Consider the following 21,418-nt stretch of genomic DNA (forward strand, 5'->3'; position numbering starts at 1 on the left):
TATAGGATTTAGGATTCAGCCTTTCACCCTGGTCAGTCCCATTTTATGGGAGAGAAGAGGCATGAAAGATTGATTCTGCCCTTCTCTGACATAGGATTGTGTTCATTTCCTTCATGGTCTGTCGTCTCCATTAGACTAAGCTTCTCAAGGGTGAGGATTTCATCTGTTCTACTAGAGTGAGTGTCTTCCATGAACATCTGATGAAGACATGAAAAGAAATAAATGTTAATACCAAATCATCAGAAAACTGATCTGCCTATAAGAGAAATGGCACAGAAGAGAGAGTCCTAATTTTGAGAGGGGCAGAAGTATAGTTGGAGGGGTGGGAAGTAAATTACTGGGGAAATGAAGTCAGAGCTGGATTTGGAGGCAGTGGTGAATCAATGTTGATTTATATGCCTTTGCTTGGCTACCACCTTACAGGAGAAACATTTCCTAAAGTAATGACACAGGATTGCTAATAGTCTTAAGCACACTTGTGGGAAGGGAAGAGCCACATTCTGCTGGATCACATAGTCCTAGTATCTCTGTTATCTGGAAAAGCGTCTCCTTAAGGTAGAAACAACTTCCAGAAAGGCCAGTGAGGTGCATGTGTGTGTGTGTCTGTGTGTCTGTGTCTTTGTGTCTTTGTGTCTGTGTATGCCCTTGACAACCTTGACAGACTGGCTGAGAGAGAAAGGAATCTTGAATGTATGCTTTCTAAAAAATAAAAGGTCATCCAGAAAAGAATGTAAGCAAGCAAGGAAAAGAGTTGAAATATCAACATGAGTTAAGACGGACCTCCAAACTTCTACATCGACCACCCATGCCAGTTCAATCTTAAAATTCCTGGGGAAACATATGATTATGACATAGGAGGGAGCAGGATAAAAGAAAAGAGGAGATGAACTCAGAATCGGTTTTTAGTTGAATTTATTTAGTGACTTTGCTGACGAAAATAAAATATAAGACCTAGGCTTGCCATTAGTTTATTTTAGAGTTTGTTAATTTCATTTAGGTCCAAGTCCTTCTTGATATAATAATGTAAATGTTCAGAATTCTGAGGACAAAAACGACGTAGACTTGTGAGCTTCGTGTTCTGGTGTGAGCTCTGGGTTCTCTCATGAGGTTCCAGGGCAGCTCTACCTGAGCAGCACCAAATTCTAGCGAACAGAATCTTTCACCTCAAGTAATCCTCAACTTGTCTTTTCAATGTGTGTGTGTGCACAGCTTCATCATACACAACAAAGACACTTTCTTCAACAACGCCACAAGAAGTAGAATTGTGCATCATATTTTACAAAGAATAAAGTATGAAGAAGGAAAAAACAAAATAGGTAAGTACTATATTAGTGTTACAAACTGCATTTGGTATTGAGGAATTACATTCTTCTCCTGTTTTTTTTCCAGTGTATAGCAATTATAGAAATACTTAGCCATTTTTTTAAAAAAAACTCTTCTTCCTGCACAGATAGTGCACAAATGTAAAATTTTCAGAGTCCTCCTTCAACATCTTTAAAGAGTATACCACCCCATTTATAGAAGATCATAGAGAAATTTTGTCAGTTCATCAAATATTTATAGACCACCTAGTGTGTTCCAGGCACTGAACAAGCACTTAGGGAGTAGAACACAATTCTCTCCTAGAACTTGTATTTAAAAAGGGGGAAAGTTAGTAAATAAAATAAACAGCATGAAGAAGTTGAAACAGAGACTTGTAAAACTAATCTGGATTAGGTACCAGTCAAGGAAAGATTCGTTGAGAAGCTGAAATTTGAATGGGGAACTGACTGGTAAAAAGTCAGTGTGGAAAGTTGGAGGGAGAGAGTACTCTAGGCAGAGGGGAGATGCCCATACCGAAAATGAGCTGTCATACATAAATCATTTCTACATGTACTCATCTTTCCCTGTAAATGTCCACCACAATTTATATTTTAGGCATTTTTCTGAGAATCTTTCCATATTACACTACCAAATTTCCTGCCTTTATTAAACAAGCTCTGCATCAGAATGCTTAGATGCCTTTGTTATCTCTGTCCCAGCACAGTTAATTTTTTAATAGTTTTAGTAATGACCTGAATCAGCCAGGATCTAATGAAGAGTGAGTCACCCATACGCTGAACAAGGAAAGTTTAAAATAAATAAATAACGATAACAGGGGATTGGAAGCATGCAGCAACTAGTCAAGGTTGTAAGTAGACCTCTGAATAGTAGAAGAAGAGTAGAAATTAGGAGATGTTCCCAACAAAGCTGTGATCCAGACTGTTCCCAGGAGTTCTGCCAGAGGAGAGAGGTTTTCTGGGGACTTCTGTAGATCTTGCTTCCTGGAATGATGCTCCCTGGATAGGTTCTGGGAAAGTTACTCTTTGGGAGACTGTGTACCAGCAGCAGTTATCTGTCCCCACAGGGGACACCAGGAAAAAGGCTTCTTGGGAGCATCATGTCCTGATTCCCAGCAGCCATACTGTGGGATCTGGTTGCAGTAGAAGCGGGTACTATAAAAGCCTGTTGAGAAAAGCACGATGGTATCCGGAAGAGAAATCCTCAACTCCACCAGTGTGCCTCCAGTGCCCTCAATGCCCTTACAGAGTTTAACGGCATCTCATCTGACAATAGAAAATATTTACAAAGTCCAGCTCTATTACTGCAAATCAGGCAATGAAGGTCCATCTTAGAGCGAAGGAGCCACAAAATGATAACTGACACACAGCTACATGGACTCTTGGTCAAGATTTCAGATGGGGTTAGGCAGGAAGGACCTATTCAAATGAGTTCATCATTGGAGTCAGGCCAGAAATCTCAGCCAAAACCAGCAAGACAACATTTAACAGTTTGTAAATGGATAATCCCACACTTAGATTCAGTAAAACAACTGCCCCAGTAAAGTGTGGGAGAAATGTTGCTCAACAGCATAGTGAGAGGAACAGACTTGAGATTCAGACAGTAGAGCTGAATGCAAGTCAGTATGAGTCACTAGCATAAAGAAGCTGCCAAAAAAGAAAGAAAGAAAGAAAACACACAAAACTACTTTGATCCCAAGCTGAATAAAGTAAAATAGAGAGAAATAGATAGCTTACCTCATTCAGGTCTGATACATCTAGAATGTTCTATTGAGTTAGATGCAAGTGAGTTAGATGTAATCAAACCTACTACAGGTCTTTCTTAACTTGGATTGGTGATAGTTGAACTTATTCTATGTTCTCAGGAACAGCCCTCCATCTTTGAGATGTACACTCTTCATAGAGTCTCTGTGACCATTCCAGCTCAGAAAAATTCTCCCCTCTTCTGAATTTCTATGACACTTATTTTTGAAGTGTTTATTTCAGATTTGTTTATATACAACTGTTTTTATTAGCTTGGATTACTATCAATGACATTATATAAAGCTATCACCTACAGAAAACTGCTGTTATTTCCTAAATAATTCAACTATCAGCTCTTTTTAAAATGTTAATTCCTTATTCTGTGGTATGGTTTGTGAAAACAGGTTTGGGTTATGCTTTATATTACTTCTTTCTTTTTTCCTTCCTTCATCCTTTCCTTCGTTCCTTCCTTGCTTTCTCTCTTTCTCTCTTTATTTTTCTTCTAGTGCCAATACTGGGACTTGAACTCAGGACCTCTAACTCTTGCTTGGCTTTTGTGTTCAAAGCTGCAACTCTACCACTTGAGCCATATCTCCACTTCTGGCTTCTTTGCTGGTTAATGGGAGATTAGAGTCTCATGAATTTTTCTTCCTAGACTGGCTTCAAATCATGAACCTCAGATCTCAGCCTCCTGAGTAGCTTGGACTATAAGTGTGAGCCACCAGAGCTTGGCTTATCTATGCCTTTCAATCATACTTCTTTTCAGTTAACATTATATTATGGAAGTACTAGAAAATAGGTGAGAGAATGTGAAATTATGATTATAGTTTTCTCTGTTATTTCATTGAAAATGTAATTAATTCAAAAAAGCAGTGCCTTCACTGAGGTTAGTATGATCATTTATAGTGTACCTCATAACTTAAAACAGAGTGTATTGAGAATCTTGCTACCAGTCTAGATCATAAGCTCCTTAGCTGATATCTGCCTTGTTCATCTTTGTAGCATCTTTGTCTGGCATAGTGTCTAGCATACAGAAGGAGCTTAATAAATGCTTATTGAAAATAATTGATCTTTTTGACACAATTTGTGTCTCACTATCAGTATCCTTAAATAATCAGAAACTGAATACAGCAAGACCATCTAGCAATTGTTATACAGAATATTTTTATCTTTAATTATGGGCTCTTTTACAACTAGTTAAGAGAAGATTTAAGGGAAAGAAAAGGCACAGATAGTGAGTTTTGGGGGTTCTGAAGGAGACCTGAAAGTGTAGTTTTGGTGCTAGTCAGAACGTCTTTGTAAAAGATTCCCTTGAATGATGAATGGAGGATTCTACTCAAGGACTTCAGTGCCTTGAAAATTGGTAAGGCTGAAATGGAAAGTGTTTAATTAGAATAAACCAATCAATCAGAATAAATTATTAATTCAGGATCGTGCACTATGCAGAAACGTCTGAAGTTAAACTACCACTGATCTTTAATCTTTAATTGTCATCTTTGGTTTAATAAATTAAAAAGGAACATGTTAGCAGGAAATTTAACTTCTTGATAGAATTAATGTTTGTCCAGTGTTATTTTCTGCCTGGAACTCTTTCTTGAAATTATCACCATCCATGAGTCAGCATTGATTAGAAGTAACATAAAAATATTGATTTGTGGACTTGATTCATGCAGGCACCTCGGTGGAGGATAAACTGCCACTATGTGTAAATTTTCAACTTCACTCTCATTTTATTACAACAGTGAGACTCAACCCTGGAAAAATCCTGGCAAAATTACAATTATTAGCTCAATAAATGTATTTATTTAACTATATGTATGCCTACAATAAATCATTCAAGGTAGCCAGATGCCAGTGACTCATGCCTGTAATCCTAGTCTGAAGATCATGGTTCAAAGCCAGCCCGGGCAGGAAAGTCTGTGAGACTCTTATCTCCAATTAACCACCAGAAAATTGGAAGTGGTGCTGTGGCTCAAGTGGTAAAGCGCTCACCTTGAGCTGAAGAGCTGAGGGACAGCACCCAGGTCTAGAGTTCAAGCCCCACAACTGAAAAAAAAAAAATCATTCAAGGTGAAGTTAGTAAAATGGCAGAGTTAAATATTAGCTATTTTTTCTCATTTTGTGAGACTTGGACAAATTTTTATGACAAATTTACAAACATTATCGTCAGAGTCTTTTATTGGGTCCTTGTGAATCTTATTTTTCTAGAATCTAGGATGTTTGAAAGTTCTTAAGTGAAATTCTCATCAGAGGTTTGGAGAAATCAGACCTTTCTGCATAATCAATAATTTTTTCATTCATTACACAGTCATTTATTAAGGGCTTTCTGTAGACAAAATATAAATCCCTACTGATACCTTCTTAGCTCATGTTAATGTGAATCAGCTTGACATATCAATATGTGACTCTGATGAAAAGTACTTAAGAACTGGTTGACCTTTTACCAATAAAAGCTAGGTGTAAGGGCAGGTGCCATTTTCCAGGTCAGATAAACATTGGTCCTGATCAGGATCTAAAGTATAGGTAACATTGACCTTAGAAGCTACTTGAGAGATATCAACCAAATCATATCCTTTGAAGTTTATTTTAACAAGCAACAGAAATTTTGATCTGAAATACATTAAACTTTCATTCTTAGCCAACGTGCAGGAACAGGCAAAGGATTTACTTTTCCACCTGAAACAACCCAAAAGGAAAGAAAAGATTAAAGTATATGAAGTAACTATTTTAAAGACATTACTAAACAATGGGAAACCAAAAACAGCTATCCTTAATAGACAAAAGGCTGCACAGATATAGAACCTTGAACATCTGAAGAGCTACTCCACTCCTACCCACCAGGTGTTCATGGAGTATCAATTGGGGCATACACGGCAAGAAATTACCCATGGCCAAAGAAAGAGCATCCAACCGGATTCCCTGTGAAAATAAAATAATTCGTTACTCACCGATCAATGAGGAAGCGTCTGGTTTCATTGGTGAAAAATACCTGCTATTAGACTAAACAATTCCTGCCTAACACATGTGAAAACTAGAAAAAGATCACCCCTTTTCCAAGTAACTGAACTATGTCTCAGAACAAAGCTCAAGAACATTTGTAAGAATTTCTGTTCCCCAAAAGAGAGAATGACAGTGCCTGACATCTAACCAGCTTATCAGACATGCAAATGAAAAGAAAACTGTGTTCCATAAGGAGAAGAAGTCAACAAGAACCTACCCATAGTTTGCACAGATGGAAAAAATCACAGGCAATGATACTAAAACTGCTAAACACTAATGGGTAGGGGCTGGGAAGGTAGCTCAGTGGTAGAGTGCTTGCCTGGCATGCATGAGGCACTGGGTTCGATTCCTCAGCATCACATAAGCAAAAAACAAAAAAACCTAATGGGTAAAAATTTACAAATTTGATGCAAACTGTAAACCTAGAGATCAATAAACTTAATAAACACGAAAGATAAGAAATATGAAGAAAACTATATACCTAGACAACCAAGATCAGCTTGTTTGAAACCCATAATAAGGAAGAAGAAAAATATTGAATGCAGTAAGAGAAGAAATACATGCTACATACAAAGGCACAAAAAATTTAGATATAAACATGCTACATACAAAGGCACACAAAAAATTTAGTTGTATCAATATATCTTTATTAAAATAATACAAAATTAATATATTAACCAACTAATTAACAAAAAATGTCTACAAGGTACATGAAAAATCCTGAAAAAAATATGTAAGCATTCATATTATCTCAGTCTCTTTAACAGTAACTTTTTAAACCAAAATAATAAAATTACATTTTGAAGCTCACAGTGTATACAAAAGTAAAGTATATGTCAGCAACAGCATACAAGCTGTGAGAGAAGAAAAAAGAATCCTAATGCAGTTTCTTAATAATAATAATATATAAATAAGCAAAATTACCATATGATTCTACAGTCCCACTTATGGCTAATATCCAAATTAACCTCCATGTTCATTCAGCCAAGATAGAAACAATCCATGTGTCTACTGACAGGTGAATTGATGAAAAAATTGTGGTAAATATATGTGCAATGGAATATTATTGTACATTATTCCATACAAGGAAGAAAACATCATTTATGATGACATGGATGAAGTTGGAGGACATCTGGTAAATTAAATGAGGCACACAAATACAAATACCATGTGATCTCACGTTAGTGTACTGTTTAAGAAAGTCAAAATTTTAGAAAAGGCAGAGCACAGAATGGTGGCTGCCAGGGGGATGTGGGGGAAATGAGGAGATATGGGTCAAAGGGCATATTTCATGACAAAATAAAAGTTATAAAATGCAAGTTTAGGGATCTAATGTACAGCATGGGCATTGCTAGTTGTCAACTAATTTGATTATGGTAATCATGACACAATAAATATGCTTATCAAACCACCACAGTATATACCTTAAATATAGTCCGTGTTTGACCATTCAGTATTTTAAAATTTAGAAATATATCCAATTTTACAGCAATTGGCCCTCGCTTCCTAGAGACAGTAAAGTGCACTTTCTAAACTGTTGGTATCCCCAAGTAGGTTTGAATCACTTGAAAGTACTGTTCTTACATTGAGCATTGTAAAAACGAAAGCTCAATGTTAACTCAAGTGGGTTTGCTTGTCGCCTTAGGTCTGAATCGCTTGCTTACCAATGGCTCCTATGAAGCTGCTTTTCCCCTTCACGAGGTATTGTGCCCTTCTTTTCTCCTTCCCTTTCTTGCAACTCCTTGTCACTGCAGTTGGTTTCTAGGCATAGTCACTCATTTAATTTGCTCATAGGACATTTGTCCAGGATAAATTTAATTTGTCCGGTGGGTAACACAGGGGGTCTACTTGCATTCTTCCATTTATATATAGATCTCATTTTATATACTTGCAGAAATACTTAAGGAATGGCTCAGGGGCTTTGAGTCATGTAATTACAAAGGCACTGAAAAATAGGCACCAGACAAAGGGGACAAATGTTCATGAAATACATAATATATAATATATAACTTAAATTTATCGCTTTTCCTGGAAAGAGTGAGAGGAAGCCATTTGGCTAAAGCTCTGACAACCACAGGAGATAAATGAACATTCATGTAATTTTATATTATTTTATTCTTTTGTAATAGTGGGGCTTGAACTCCGGGCCTTGGGTGCTGTCCCTCAGCTCTTCAGCTCCAGGCTAACACTCTACCACTTGAGCCACAGTGCCACTTACAGTTTTCTAGTGGTTTATTGGAGATAAGAGTCTCATGGAGGGGCTGGGAAGGTGGCTCAGTGGTAGAGTGCTTGCCTTGCATGCCTGAGGCCCTGGGTTCGATTCCTCAGCACCACATTAAGCAAAAAGAAAAAAGCCGGAAGTGGCGCTGTGGCTCAAGTGGTAGAGCGCTAGCCTTGAGCTGAAGAGCTGAGGGACAGCGCCCAGGCCCAGAGTTCAGGCCCCACGACCGGACCCAAAAAAAAAAAGAAAAAAGGAGTCTCATGGACTTTCCTGCCTTGGCTGGCTTTGAACTGTGATCCTCAGATCTCAGCATCCTGAGTAGCTAGGATTAAGGCATGAGCCACCAGCACCTGGCTTGTAATTTTTTTTAAAGGAAGAAAATGAATAGTCCTGTTCTCATCCTCCCAAGTTGTATAAACATTGATATTCTCCTTATTCATACTCATTATGATACAAATTACTTTTCTAGATTTAACTAGGATTACCCTTCACTTGCACATAGATCTTTGATTAACCCAGAATTCTATACCTTGGTTTTCAAGAGTATAATCTTCATGTTTATTGGGAAATTATTATCATTTTCATGACAAAAGCCCTGATTCTCAGCACCATATGACTAGGTTCATCTATTAATAGTTGGCATTGCCTGGAGAAGGGATTTAGTGAGCACTGAGGGCTCCCCATGCCCAGACCCAGCCCCTAGAAAAGACAAAGACCAAGAAATGGCCACTGGGCAGAAGCCCCTGTGCCAGCAGGTAGGTGGGCATGAAGGTATCTGAACAGATGCTGTAACAAAACCCACAGAGCGACCCACAGACTTCCTCGAGCTTCTATGCCCTAAGGAAGCCCTATATTCTTTGAGAAGAGAATCTCCAAAAGAGTAACAACAGCAGCAGTAATAATGTCATTACTCCTTTAACTCTTTACTCTTAGTTTAATGTGATTGTATTATTTAGCCTCAAAATGCCTTTCAGAGGTGGGAAGGACAACTGGTCTTGCCCTGGTTTCAGGTTAAAAATTCAAATAGAGGCTTAGAGGATGGCTAAGCCTTTTTAAAGACACACATTCAGTGCATGGCTGAGCTGTGACAAATCTGATTTTCCTTATGCCCAGTTCTGGGCTCTTTCCAGTAAGAAATTACTTCCTAGTGACCCTGAATAATTAGTTTGCCTCCAGTAGATGACTTTCCTGTGTGTGAGACTAGTATTTTCATGAACTCACTAGCCATCTCCCAAACCCCTGGTCTTCTCAATTTTTTATTTATTTTGTGCCAATATTGGAGCTTGAACTCAGGGCCTGCCACTGTGTCCTAGCTTTTTCACTCAAAGCACTCTACTCTTTGAACAACATCTTCAATTTTGGCTTTTTGGTGGTTAAATGGAGATAAGAGTCTTACAGACTTACCTACCAGAGCTGGCTTCCAAACTGTCCTCAAATCTCAGCCTCCAAAGTAGCTAGATTACAGACATGAGCCACCAAAGCCCAGCTTCTCATTTGTTGAATGAGGAAGCTGAATTCCATGTTAACAATTAGGATTTCCAGGGAGCTTTCTCCTTTTACATTCTAGGATATCCATGTCCATAATGCCATGTGACAAAGACATTTTCCAACATCTCCCTGTCTTGAGAGGAATAGGGAAGAGAATTAACCAGTCTTGTGAATAGGCTTTAGACTCACCACTGTATCCATTCAAACCATAGAAGAAATCTTATAAGATAGTTTTATTAGTTCCCTGATAGATGAGACAAATAAGGCTCAGAATTTAGATTGTCCAAGATCACCTAGCTAAAAAGTAGCAGAACTGAATTTGAACTCAGTCCAACCTGCCCATTCTAGCAAGCACTTACTTTGTACTTAATGGCATCATCAACAAGATAATGATGTCTAGAAGAACTAAAATGATGATGGCTAGAAGATCCCTTTTGTCTCCTGTCACCCCATTTGTTACTTCTTCCATAAAAGCATGGAGTTTGCTCATGGATTTGATTGGTTTCACTCATATACAGTGGTGTTCTCATTCCAGGGAAGTTACAGAAGTAAAAACTCCATTCGAACCCATGGAGCAGTAAATCACCGACATCTACTCTATGAATGCTGGGCTTCCTGGGGTGTGTGGTATAAATACCAGCCTTTGGATCTTGTAAGGTGAGTCTCTAACTAACTGTAAACATAAGGTTAGCACTGAATGATAAGCACCCACTGTCTCTCAGCTGGAACAAGCCGCATTGCCCTTGCTCTAATTTGGTATCTTCCAAGAGGAAGAGGTGGACTGACAGTTCCGTGATGAGGGTAATGCTTCCTTCAAAAGGGCCCTAGGAAGGAGCTGAAGAAGGGGTATGGGAGGTGGGCCAGGCCTCCCTGTGACTCCATGAGGAACAGGGCACCTGTGTGCCTGTTAGGGACATACTGCCTGTAGAGAAGTAGCAGGGCTTGAAGATATTACTGACAAAATAGAACATGGTTTACTAAAGGTTGAGCATTCCTAACCCAAAAATCCGAAATCCTTCTCAGTCCTAAAATTTGAGGGCACTAATACGTTGTAACAAGTGAACAGTTCTATACTGATCTCAAAGGACACGTGACAGTCAATAGTAACACACACTAAAAATATGTAAACATATGTAAATATGTTTATATGAAACATAAATGACTTGAGTCTTGTCTCGACACTTCATTCTGTACATGTAAATAAATCACAAAATCAAAGGAAAACATCTGAAATTTGAAACAATCATTAGAGATACTCAGCCTAAATTATACAAATAGAACCTATAAGGTATTCCCAATCCAAGCCATTGCAGTCTTATTTTAATTTAAAATTAATAACATTTAAGGACTTTTTAAAAATGTGCATGTCAAAGAGTATGTTGGCTTTTAATCTATGATAAAGGAGCAGTGAAGAAGGGTTTTTTTGTTAAATCTCCGATGTTTGTCCAACCTTCTGCTATGGCAGCATTATGTCCCGATATCTCATTATTTATTCACAGACTGGTTATTATGGCTGGCTTCATGGATCCCCATAAAAAAGAAAGTCATGTCTAATTTCCTACACTAGCTGGATATGTTTCACTTCTACCTTGGTCTTTAAAAAAAAATCAGCCCAAAGGAAGAAAGTAAAAGACAGCTTTCACTGAGTGCTGGTGACTCACACCTGTAATCCTAGCTACTTCGGAGGCTGAGATAGGAGGATTGAGTTTTGAATCCAGTCTGGGAAGGAAAGTTTTTGAAACTCTTATCTCCTGTTAACCACCAAAAATCCAGAAGTGGACTTGGGGCCCAGTTGATAGAAAACAGCCTTGAGTGAAAGGGACAGTGGCCAAGTTCTGAGTTAAAGCCTCAGTACTGGCAAAAAGAAAAGAAAGAAAAATGAAGACAGCTCTCTTCCTATATTATCCTTCTGGGTAGTTCTTTCTGTCCAAGTCCTTGTTACTTTATTACCAATTATGTATTCCCCATGTTCCAAAGACATTGATGAATTACATCCTGTTCTTTGTGTTGACAACAAACCATCTGAAAGCTCTGAGTGAGTAGAAAATATTTTCTGAAATGAGGTCATCTTCCTTTGACCAGATTCAATGCATGATAAACAATGGGAAAGAAAGAATTCTCTTCCCAGCCTGAGTCCCATATTACAGGATTACATTGATTAGAAATTACAGATTGTTGCTGCAGGCAAACCATCTCTATCCACAATGTTTTGATTAAAACATTTGCAGTTAGTCAATGAGTATTAATGTATTGACCATTATATTTCAAGTACTATTAAGTATTGTTGGAAAAGGCAAAGGGGATGCTGTGGTCTCTAGAGTTGAAACAATTAGAAAAAAGTATCAGACTACGTGTAATGATGGGAAAGGTGTGAGGGTAAGGAAGGATGTTGTACAATTGGCAACAATTCACATACATGGGAAAGGATGGCGGTGGGTCCCAGGTGCCCTGTGAACCACTCTATAGAACTGAGCCTAGGAAGAACAGGATTTATGTAGCCAGAATGAAGAGACAAAAACACAGCCAAGCTTGAGGAGAAGGAATTTGTGGACCATCTCAGAAAGCTATTTCATGTACCTCCTGTTCTGTTCTAATGTTCAAGGCTGTTGTGTTTCAAACAGGTGACATTGAGAGAGAAGATCTCACCTTTCTCAAATCTGACTACATCTCAGAATCTTCTATGACAATCCTGCTGGCCTTTGCCAGTTAACCTGGACCATGACTCATCCCCCATTCCTGCCCCTCCAATCCACTTTTTGTTCTCAGAGCACATGTGTGTGTGTGTATAATTGAGTCCATTTACAGAGAAGTTAATTCTATTTCTGATATAGAGTTGTATGGGAAGAAATTGGAGTTCGGGGCTTATCCTTGGGCATGTTTTCTTCTCTCGGTGTACCTGGTCTTATCTTTTACCAGAAAGGTCACTACAGAGCAGAATGGCTAAACTGTTATAATGCCTAACTTTATTCATTTATATTTTATTTTGGGCTTCGAAGCAGGGCTTCCCTTTGTACCCCAGGCTGGCCTCAAGCTCATGAGCCTCCTACTTCCTCCTCCCACATGTCAGGATCACAGGCGAGCGCTACTGCATCCTGCTAATACCTAATTGTACATGCTGCCCTATTTCCAAGCTGTTGTGTCTCAAACAGGCGGTACTTCGGAGAGAAGATTGGGTTGTATTTTGCCTGGTTGGGCTGGTATACCGGCATGCTCTTCCCAGCTGCTTTCATAGGATTGTTCGTCTTTTTGTATGGAGTCACCACCCTAGATCACTGCCAAGTCAGGTATGGGGAAGTTCCTACATGAGTCTACCTTTGTTTAATGCTCAGAAATGGCTATTGTATGTACACTTCGATTTTCACTCCAACTACCTTCCCAATCTGATGGAAGTTTTTTTTTATGCCCTGGGGCCTGAACTCAGGGCCTGGGCATTATCCCTGAGCCTTTCTGTGCTCAAGTCTAGTGCTCTACCACTTGAGCCACAGCACCACTTCCAGTTTTCTGGTGGTTAATTGGAAATGAAAGTCTCATAGACTTTCCTGCCAGGGCTGGCTTTGAATTGCAATCCTCAGATCTGAGCCTCCTGAGAAGCTAGGATTACAAGTATGAGCCACTGGCGCCTGGCTCCTGATGTAAATATTCTAAGGGTCTAATTCCCTACCTGTGCTTTCTCCATCCACTGCCTTTGTGGCTGTGGTCTGCAGCTACTATGAAAGTGTTAAGTTACATTTACAGATGAAGAGATGGCATTAGAACCATGGGGAAAAAAATCAGTTCCATCCACTGGCTAAAAGTTATCTTTCTGCATTTTCACCTTTCTTAAAACTGACACCTGTAACCGCAAAATAACAGACAAGCAATCCTGTTTCATGAATTCTGTGCTTTGATAAGAAGTCTCTAAAGCCTAAAGCACTAAGTTTTAGTGCTCTTGGGATGGTTTTATATTAATGATGATTTACTTTTTATCAGATTGGAGTTGAAGAAAATCATAGAGATCATATTACAGAAATGGTGGGACAAAGCGTAAACTAATTCATCAGTGATACCCACTAGACACGATGTTGGAAATGAATGATACAAATTGGGGAGCAGAGGAGCTGGGAGGGAAAAAAACTGGGAAGAAAATGAGGAAATGAGCACATTCAAAAGAAATGTACTCAAAACCTCACTTACATAACTGTGACTCCTCTGTACCTCACTTTTACAATAACAAAGAGAGATCATACTACAGCTAGACAGTGACCTTAATAATAAGTGTGCCCTTCTGTTAAATTTATGCTTATTATCTTTAAAGAGTTGTACAGAAGGGTTTCGATTCAATATGCTGATTTATGAGCACAATGCATCTTGATCAATATCAGCTCTTCCATCGTTCTCCTCCCCCAATTACCCCCCAACCCCACCCATCCCCTCAACTTACCTAGCTCCATTTGTGCACATATACTGTGAGTATTATGACTGTATTCACTCACCATTGCTTTCTCTATTCATCTGTCTCCTGAATCTCCCTCACACAAAACAGGTTTCAGCTTCCTGGTGATCATTTTGTTAATTTTTTTTACAAATATGTCTTTCATAAGTGGTTGCAAGAATAATAGTCTGAGCTACAAAATTATCTTAGTTTGTACTATAGCGACAGTTTCCTCTAAGAACAAAAATCCTTCGTTATTCCCTCCATTCTTAGGTTTCATTTATCATGCCAGTGGAGATAGAGGCACACATTTTTAGGAATCTTGTTTGCATAATTCAGTATGAAATTGCTTTAAACCTGTGAAATATTGTGAAAGATTTATGTATAATCTGAGGTGTAACAACTGATGTTTTGCTGCATATATTTTCCTGAGTGTAGCCTATTAAAATATAAAGCCATGGAGCAAATTACCTAGCTCCATTTTTGCATATATACTGTGAGTATTTTGACTGTATTCACTCACCACTGCTGTCTCTATTCATCTGTCCCCCTCTCCTGAACCTCCCTTACACAAAACAGGTTTAGCAAGTTATTATAATGTACAGGCACTTATTTTTTTTACATTAATAACAGAAAAGGCTAATAAGAGGCTTCCAGAGGCAAAATTTCACTCTATCAGATCTTATTTCTCGGTCGCATATTGTAGTGAAGTTTTAGAGGAGAATAATCATTTCATCAATAGTGATCTTTTCCTGCTCTCTCTTCCAGTAAAGAAGTCTGTCAAGCCACAGATATCATCATGTGCCCTGTGTGTGATAAATACTGTCCATTCATGAGGCTGTCAGACAGCTGCGTTTACGCCAAGGTAATTCTGGTGTTGTAGGTGGATTGAATTTCATAGAGATCTTCCTTAAGGACAAGGGGTAGACTCTGTGTTCTTTGTAATTTCCAGTGTTCATGTGGAGCTATTTTCTTTGGTGTTACTGCAGTTTGAATTCAGGGTCTTGCGCTTGCTCACAGCTGGTGCTCTTGCCACTTGAACTATACCTCCAGTCCTGTTGTTTTCTCCCCAGTCTGACTTCAAACTGCCATCCTCTGATCTGAGTAGCTAGGATTCCAGGCATAAACTATATACTCCCAATTCTTTATTCAATATTTCAATGCAAATAAGTTATAATGTACATGATTGAGAAAGCTTATGTCTCCCTACATGTGCTACATAGAGTGTTTGCTAGAGAAAAAGATGTTTGAAATTTTTTTGGTGCTCATTACGTAACTTATCACGATGGCCCATGAGGAAATAATATAGGTCTTCTATAATATTGCAAGTTCTGCATGTCCTGGTGAGTTACAGAAAAAGGGGAGGACAATGCAGCCCAGGAACCCTAGTGCTGCCACTTCCGGTTTTCTAGTGGTTTATTGGAGATAAGAGTCTCACAGACTTTCCTGCCTGGGCTGGCTTTGAACCATGATCCTCAGATCTCAACCTCCTGAGTAGCTACAATTACAGGCATTAGCCACCGGCGCCCGGCTGGAAAAACCATTTTAAAATCTACTTGGAGCAATGAAGCTATGATCCTATCTACTTGGAATATAAGAGATTGAAAGATTCATGATTCAAGGACCAAGGTAGCATGGGCAAAAGCATAAGACCTTGTCTGAAAAATAACTAAAGCAAAAGGGCTTGGAGTATAACTCAGGCAATAGAGTATTTGCCTAGCAAATCAAAGACCTTGAGTTCAAACCCCATTATGACCAAACACAAAACAGCATTGATAAGTACTTTCCACTAGGGATTCATAGGGTTTCTGTTGTTGTGTTTTGTTAGTGTCTGGAATCTATTATCTTGGTTTTCTGTGGTTGAATTTGACTAAGAATACTATCAGTGTACCCTAGGAACTAGCATGATACAAAATAGGTAGGAGAAGTCCCTATTACCAAATTCAATCTTAACTCATACTTCATAATTGATAACTACCACAGAAAACCTTCTTTCCGTGGAAACCTTGTTTCCACATCTGTGTCAAAGAAGTACTCTGATTGGTCCTATTTTAAGCCAGGGGTCTCTGAGAAGAGTGAAAAGATGATGTAGTAACAACTACAACCCACTCCAGAACCTGCAGTAATGGTACAAAACTGCATCCTCCACAAACTGCCTAAAGAGGAAGCAAACAACCAACCACATGCCATCAGAACTTTCTGACTTATATGATGTCAAATGCCCAGTAAACAGCTTAACCTCTCTCTGGCATTTAAAACCAATAGGCTTTCGGTGTTTGCCTCTCATTCAGTGTTTGAATGGTGCCCATCTCTTCTGTGTTCACAGGACGAGTAGAGCTAAGCTTTTAGAATAATCTAAATACTTCATACTCTGGTATGAATGGATAGTAAAATATATTTTATAGGAAACTAATAAAATACCCCAAAATGTTATGCTCTATCATTTCAATTTGGCATGGACATTGATGTGATTTACTCAGGAGGAGGAAATGAATGTGACCAGTTTTGTGATAAGAACAGATATTTTTCACTCAGCTGTGGTGTTTGCAATAGAATATATTGTATTGTAGATAAAATACTGCTGTCTTTGTGTTGTGTGCAGTAAGTAAGCACACATAAGACCTTGTCTGAATAATAACTAAAGCAAAAAGGTAGAAGTGGATTTTGTTGATGATTCTGGTCTTTAACTTTCATACTGCTGAAACCTAGAAACTAGTTTAGGAGAAAAGATTTGTTTAAAACTATGCAAACCAAACAGCTGTTTATGAAACAAATAAATGAAGCGTTCAAAACAGTGTTTGAGCCAAGTGCCCCAAATCCTAGCTACTCAGGAGGCTGAGAACTGAGGATTGAAGTTCAAAGGCAAGCTTGGGAAGACAAATCCAAGAGATTCTTATCTCTAATTAACCAGAATAAAGCTGGAAGTAGTGGTGTGGTTCAGGTGGTCAAATGCCAGCTTGAATGAAAAAGCCAAGCAAAAGCATGAGGCCCTGAGTTGGGAATTGGCAACAGTAACAATTTACTGGTCCTAAAGCTAGCCATATCCTTATTCATACAAATGTGTAGTACACAGAAAAAAAGTCTTCTTTGTTACTCTCAGACTGCTGAGAAATATTTGACTGCATCAGGAGTGTTCTTTCTCCCATATCTTGTAAGTTAGAAGAACCCCCTTCTTACCTTTGGTCCCAGGAAAATATTCACTAAAGAACCCCTGCAAAACTCACTGTATCGTCCAGAGTACTTTTACAGAACTTGAAAAAAATATCAATTAGAATATTGTACATGAGAAATTAGCCAAATTCCAATTCTGTGATTTCCAGGTAACACACCTTTTTGACAATGGAGCTACTGTCTTCTTTGCTGTGTTCATGGCTGTCTGGGGTAAGTGTTCCACAAATGTAAAACCTAAGTCCTTTCCCTTCCTTGTGCTCTGTGGTAGGCTTCTTTAGAAATCTCACTTGGGATGCAAAAGAAGAAACTCAAGCAAAGTCTGTTAGTTTTTCTAATAGCAGAAAGCTGGTCACTTATGCAATATTATGAAGGAGAAAGATGTCTGATGTCCTCTTCTCTTGAACATTCCAACAACTTTTCTAGTGCTTATGTAGAATAAAATTCATCTTCTGTTGGAGACGAAAATAAAGCTTATAAAAGACCAAAAGGTCTGGAGAGAACTGAATGCCCTTCCTCTGTGAACATACTCTATTAGATGTAGATATTAGACGTGTGAGTTCTCATCTCTGGCTTTCCTCCAGATCAAAAGAAAATACTCTTTATAAACAAGAGCTATTCGCAGGGCTAAAGTGAATCACTTGATTCCAGTTTAAACCACTAGCTCTATCTCACCAGGTAAGGTGGAAACTTTCAGATTTTTTAGAAGCAGTAGGACTTGGCAGAAATCTCAACTCCTTCGCTTACAAAACTATAATTTGAGACAGTGATATTTACATAGTCAAATGATTCTGAAGATTTAATTCAATGATACGAAAAAATCTAGACAAACCTGCAGTACGCACAGTTAATGACAGTTACCTTTGAAGACAAAGATTCATGGAAAAATAATTATTTTCCATTTGGTGTGATTTTTTATGATTATAGTTTTATCCCATAACTTGCAATGCTAAGATGTGAATGTTGGTGTTATAAAAATCCTACTCACCTTTAGGTTGAGGCTCATTTTGTTCCTTGTGTTTGAAATGTCATCATCTTCCTCCCCTTTCCAAGCCCAGCTGAAACCTCATCTGTTGTAGCCAAAAGAGTTCTTCCTTCTTTGAACTTCCACATCACTTAGTTAATGACATTTGGTTTAGGGGAATTTTTAATAATTACTTTCATACTCATCTCCTCTAGTAGTTTATGGTCGTCAAGAATCATCTAGTCGGGGCTAGGAAGGTGGCTCAGTGGTAGAGCACTTGCCTTGCATGCATGAGGCCCTGGGTTCGATTCTTCAGCACCACATAAGCAAAAAGAAAAAAAAGAAAAAAGCTGGAAGTGGTGCTGTGGTTCAAGTGGTAGAGCGCTCGCCTTGAGCTGAAGATCTGAGGGACAGCACCCAGGCCCAGAGTTCAGGCCCCACGACCAGAACCAAAAAAAAAAGAAAGAAAAAAAGAATCATCTAGTCATTGGAGTTTCATGCATTTAGTATTGGTTACAAAGACAGATGCATGCATGGATGGATGAATGATGGATGAAAAGACAAAAGGAGAAAGGAAAGGAAATTGCCATGAAGATTTGTTTGTAACACAATGATGCACTTAAATTGTATTTGGTAGAGAGGGAGAATTCTGGGGGTTGAACTGAGAACCTTATGCTTCCTAGGCAAGCATCCTACCACTTGAGCCATGCCTAGAGCACTTAGATGACCTTTTATGATAAGTAGAAATATGAAAACCTTTTATTTTGAGGTGACTTGTTCTAGATGTACTTTATCTCCCCTATTTTAAGACCTATCAAAAGAAAATTATTCTTCCCCCCACAGCTCTGTTAAAGGCATATATATGTTTTGAACCCTGTGACCCCATTCCCTTTCAGCCATGTGATTGGCATTTGACCCACAATCCATCAAACCACAGTTTGATGAGTGGCACAGGAATATTCTGAAGTTTTACCCAAACAGGGAATGGTAGGGCCAGGCAGATTCTTATTCTTTCAGAATATGAACTGGGAAATATAAAGAGATGTAGAAGTTTGCAGCAAGAATCAACACTGGAAGATACATGGAGTGAAAGAGGGAATTGAGGAAGAACGATTGAAATTCAAGAAAAAAGGGACCAAGAACTAAGGACTATAAGAAGTTACGGGGAAGCTAAAGTTATGAAAATCATAAACATAGAAGCAAATAACTAGTACAGAGATATAGATTAGAGGGTGCAGAAGCCAGTTGGAAGCTAAGTGGTAGATAGTATCAAGAATCCCTTGAACTGTGGGGTTTCAGACTGATTATCCAGACCTTGAAGTTTCCCCTTCTGCTGGCTTCTACATCTTATGTCTGTACAGGACCATTATTTACATCTATAGGATTTCTGCCTCCTTTAGTAGACTATGTGAAACTTTCACTATTGCACTTAATGTATCGGTGTCCCTAGCAAGAAAAAAGAAAAGAAAAGAAAAGAAAGAAAAGAGGGGGTGAGATGAGTGCTAACCACAGCAGAGCTTTGGTTACAGAACTGAGCTTTCAGATCAACAATGTGTACCTTTCTTTTCTAGAGCATGTTCATATCAGTAACTGTGATGAAGAAACAGAAAAGGCTGTGTAGTGCTTAAACTCTGTTATTGTTACCAATGAGAAGACTTAGAAAAATAAGTTTATTTCCTAAATCATTTCCTGTCACAGCACATATAGAAAATGAAAACAATCACGGGCATGGAAGAGCGTGCTTGCTCATGTCCCAGGATAAAATAGCCCTGGGATCTTTAGCCCAGTAGTACCAAGGCCTATGGGGAAATATTATCACTGGGACACCCATCTGCTGGCTCTTAGCCACGGTGTCATCAGTTAAGTTTCTGTGTAGGGGGTAGCATCTTGGTGTTACTCAGGAATAATTACCTACTTGATTATTTCTCCAGTTTAGTTTCAGAAGTAGTTTGAGATAAGGATTATTATCCTCCTATACATGTATCCCCAAGACTGTAACAAAGTAAAATTGGGGTTCAGCCATTAGTCTGCAAGGCAGAGTTGGTCATCGCTGCTCCAGTATCGCCATTGCATATCTTCCCTGCAAATTGGAATGTCTTACACTGTGGATGACAAAGTAGATTTGTCTCCTTTGCCAACCTCTTGTGGTTGGGGGTGATGGCCAAGAGCGTGAAGTTGACAAGCTTTTGAGGTTTCAAGTGGGTGGCCTGGAGCTTTGACAGCTCTGTGCTTTCAAGTATCTACCTTAAGATGGTGATAGATGTTCTGGAATAAACTGTGGGCACATGGGGACATTTTAGGGCCACTGCAAGCAAAGAAGCCTGGAACAATTCACCTTCTGCATTGCTTTGTCTTGGCTGACAACTTATAGCTTAAATCCTATATTGCTCTCAGAAATGTACTGGTAGGAGAAAAAGGATGATTTGACCCAGTTGTTTCTTTGCAGAAAGGGTTATGCTTTTTTGCAGAAATCTAAAATGACCAATGATGGGAACAGCTCTACTTGTACCACACATTTATTGAGACCTCACCACACACTAAACCCTGTCTATGCCTTATGCAGGTTAAGCTTTTCAGTCAGCTCTCAGGAAAGTTCTGTCATTATCCTCACCCAGTAGACAAGGAGGCAGAGGCACCAGCTAGAAATCAACAAAGTCAAAACAAGCAGTCTTAGCTTCTCTGTTCTACCACTAGGATGGGTCTCCATTGAAGTCTATTTGCTTCTTCTTTAGATTTTCAGGTAAAGGAGCCTCCCCACTTCCACTGCTTGAAAATGGTGACATTCCAGAAACGCTAGTCACTTCTAATGGAGCTCAGTTTAATGGTCTGGGAGTCATCTCTTGTGATTGACAAGTCATAGCATTTAAGAAAACAACTGTTCTCACTTTCCAGGAAAATGCTAGATACAGAAATGATGAGAGCAGCTGTAAGTGGTGTTACAAGACCTCCACAGGGACCAGGGAGATGTGATTGTTTGGTTGTTCTAGTTTTGTATGTTCACTGTGAAAACAATAAGGTTCCATTTGGAAATGGTTTGTAGCAGCCGGGGAGGGCTTGCGTGCTGGCCTGCTGGCTTCCTCCATGTCTCACCATGTCATAAGCAC

General features: G+C 38.9%; 1 protein-coding gene across 4 annotated transcripts in view; it reads left to right on the forward strand.

Annotated features, from left to right (window-relative positions):
* The window catches only part of Ano4 (anoctamin 4), a 329,923-nt gene that overhangs the window by 246,703 nt on the left and 61,802 nt on the right, over window positions 1–21,418 (forward strand). For all 4 annotated transcript variants that reach the window (XM_069991146.1, XM_069991120.1, XM_069991129.1 and 1 more), the window contains 6 exons: window positions 1,210–1,316; window positions 7,708–7,763; window positions 10,307–10,428; window positions 12,921–13,055; window positions 14,951–15,047; window positions 17,503–17,563. In XM_069991146.1, the coding sequence (XP_069847247.1) occupies window positions 1,210–1,316; window positions 7,708–7,763; window positions 10,307–10,428; window positions 12,921–13,055; window positions 14,951–15,047; window positions 17,503–17,563 (578 nt within the window). The remainder of the gene's footprint in view (window positions 1–1,209; window positions 1,317–7,707; window positions 7,764–10,306; window positions 10,429–12,920; window positions 13,056–14,950; window positions 15,048–17,502; window positions 17,564–21,418) is intronic.

The sequence above is a fragment of the Dipodomys merriami genome, unplaced genomic scaffold, assembly GCF_024711535.1.
Source record: "Dipodomys merriami isolate MVZ:Mamm:240054 unplaced genomic scaffold, mDipMer1.0.p SCAF_10, whole genome shotgun sequence".
Lineage (NCBI taxonomy): Eukaryota > Metazoa > Chordata > Mammalia > Rodentia > Heteromyidae > Dipodomys > Dipodomys merriami.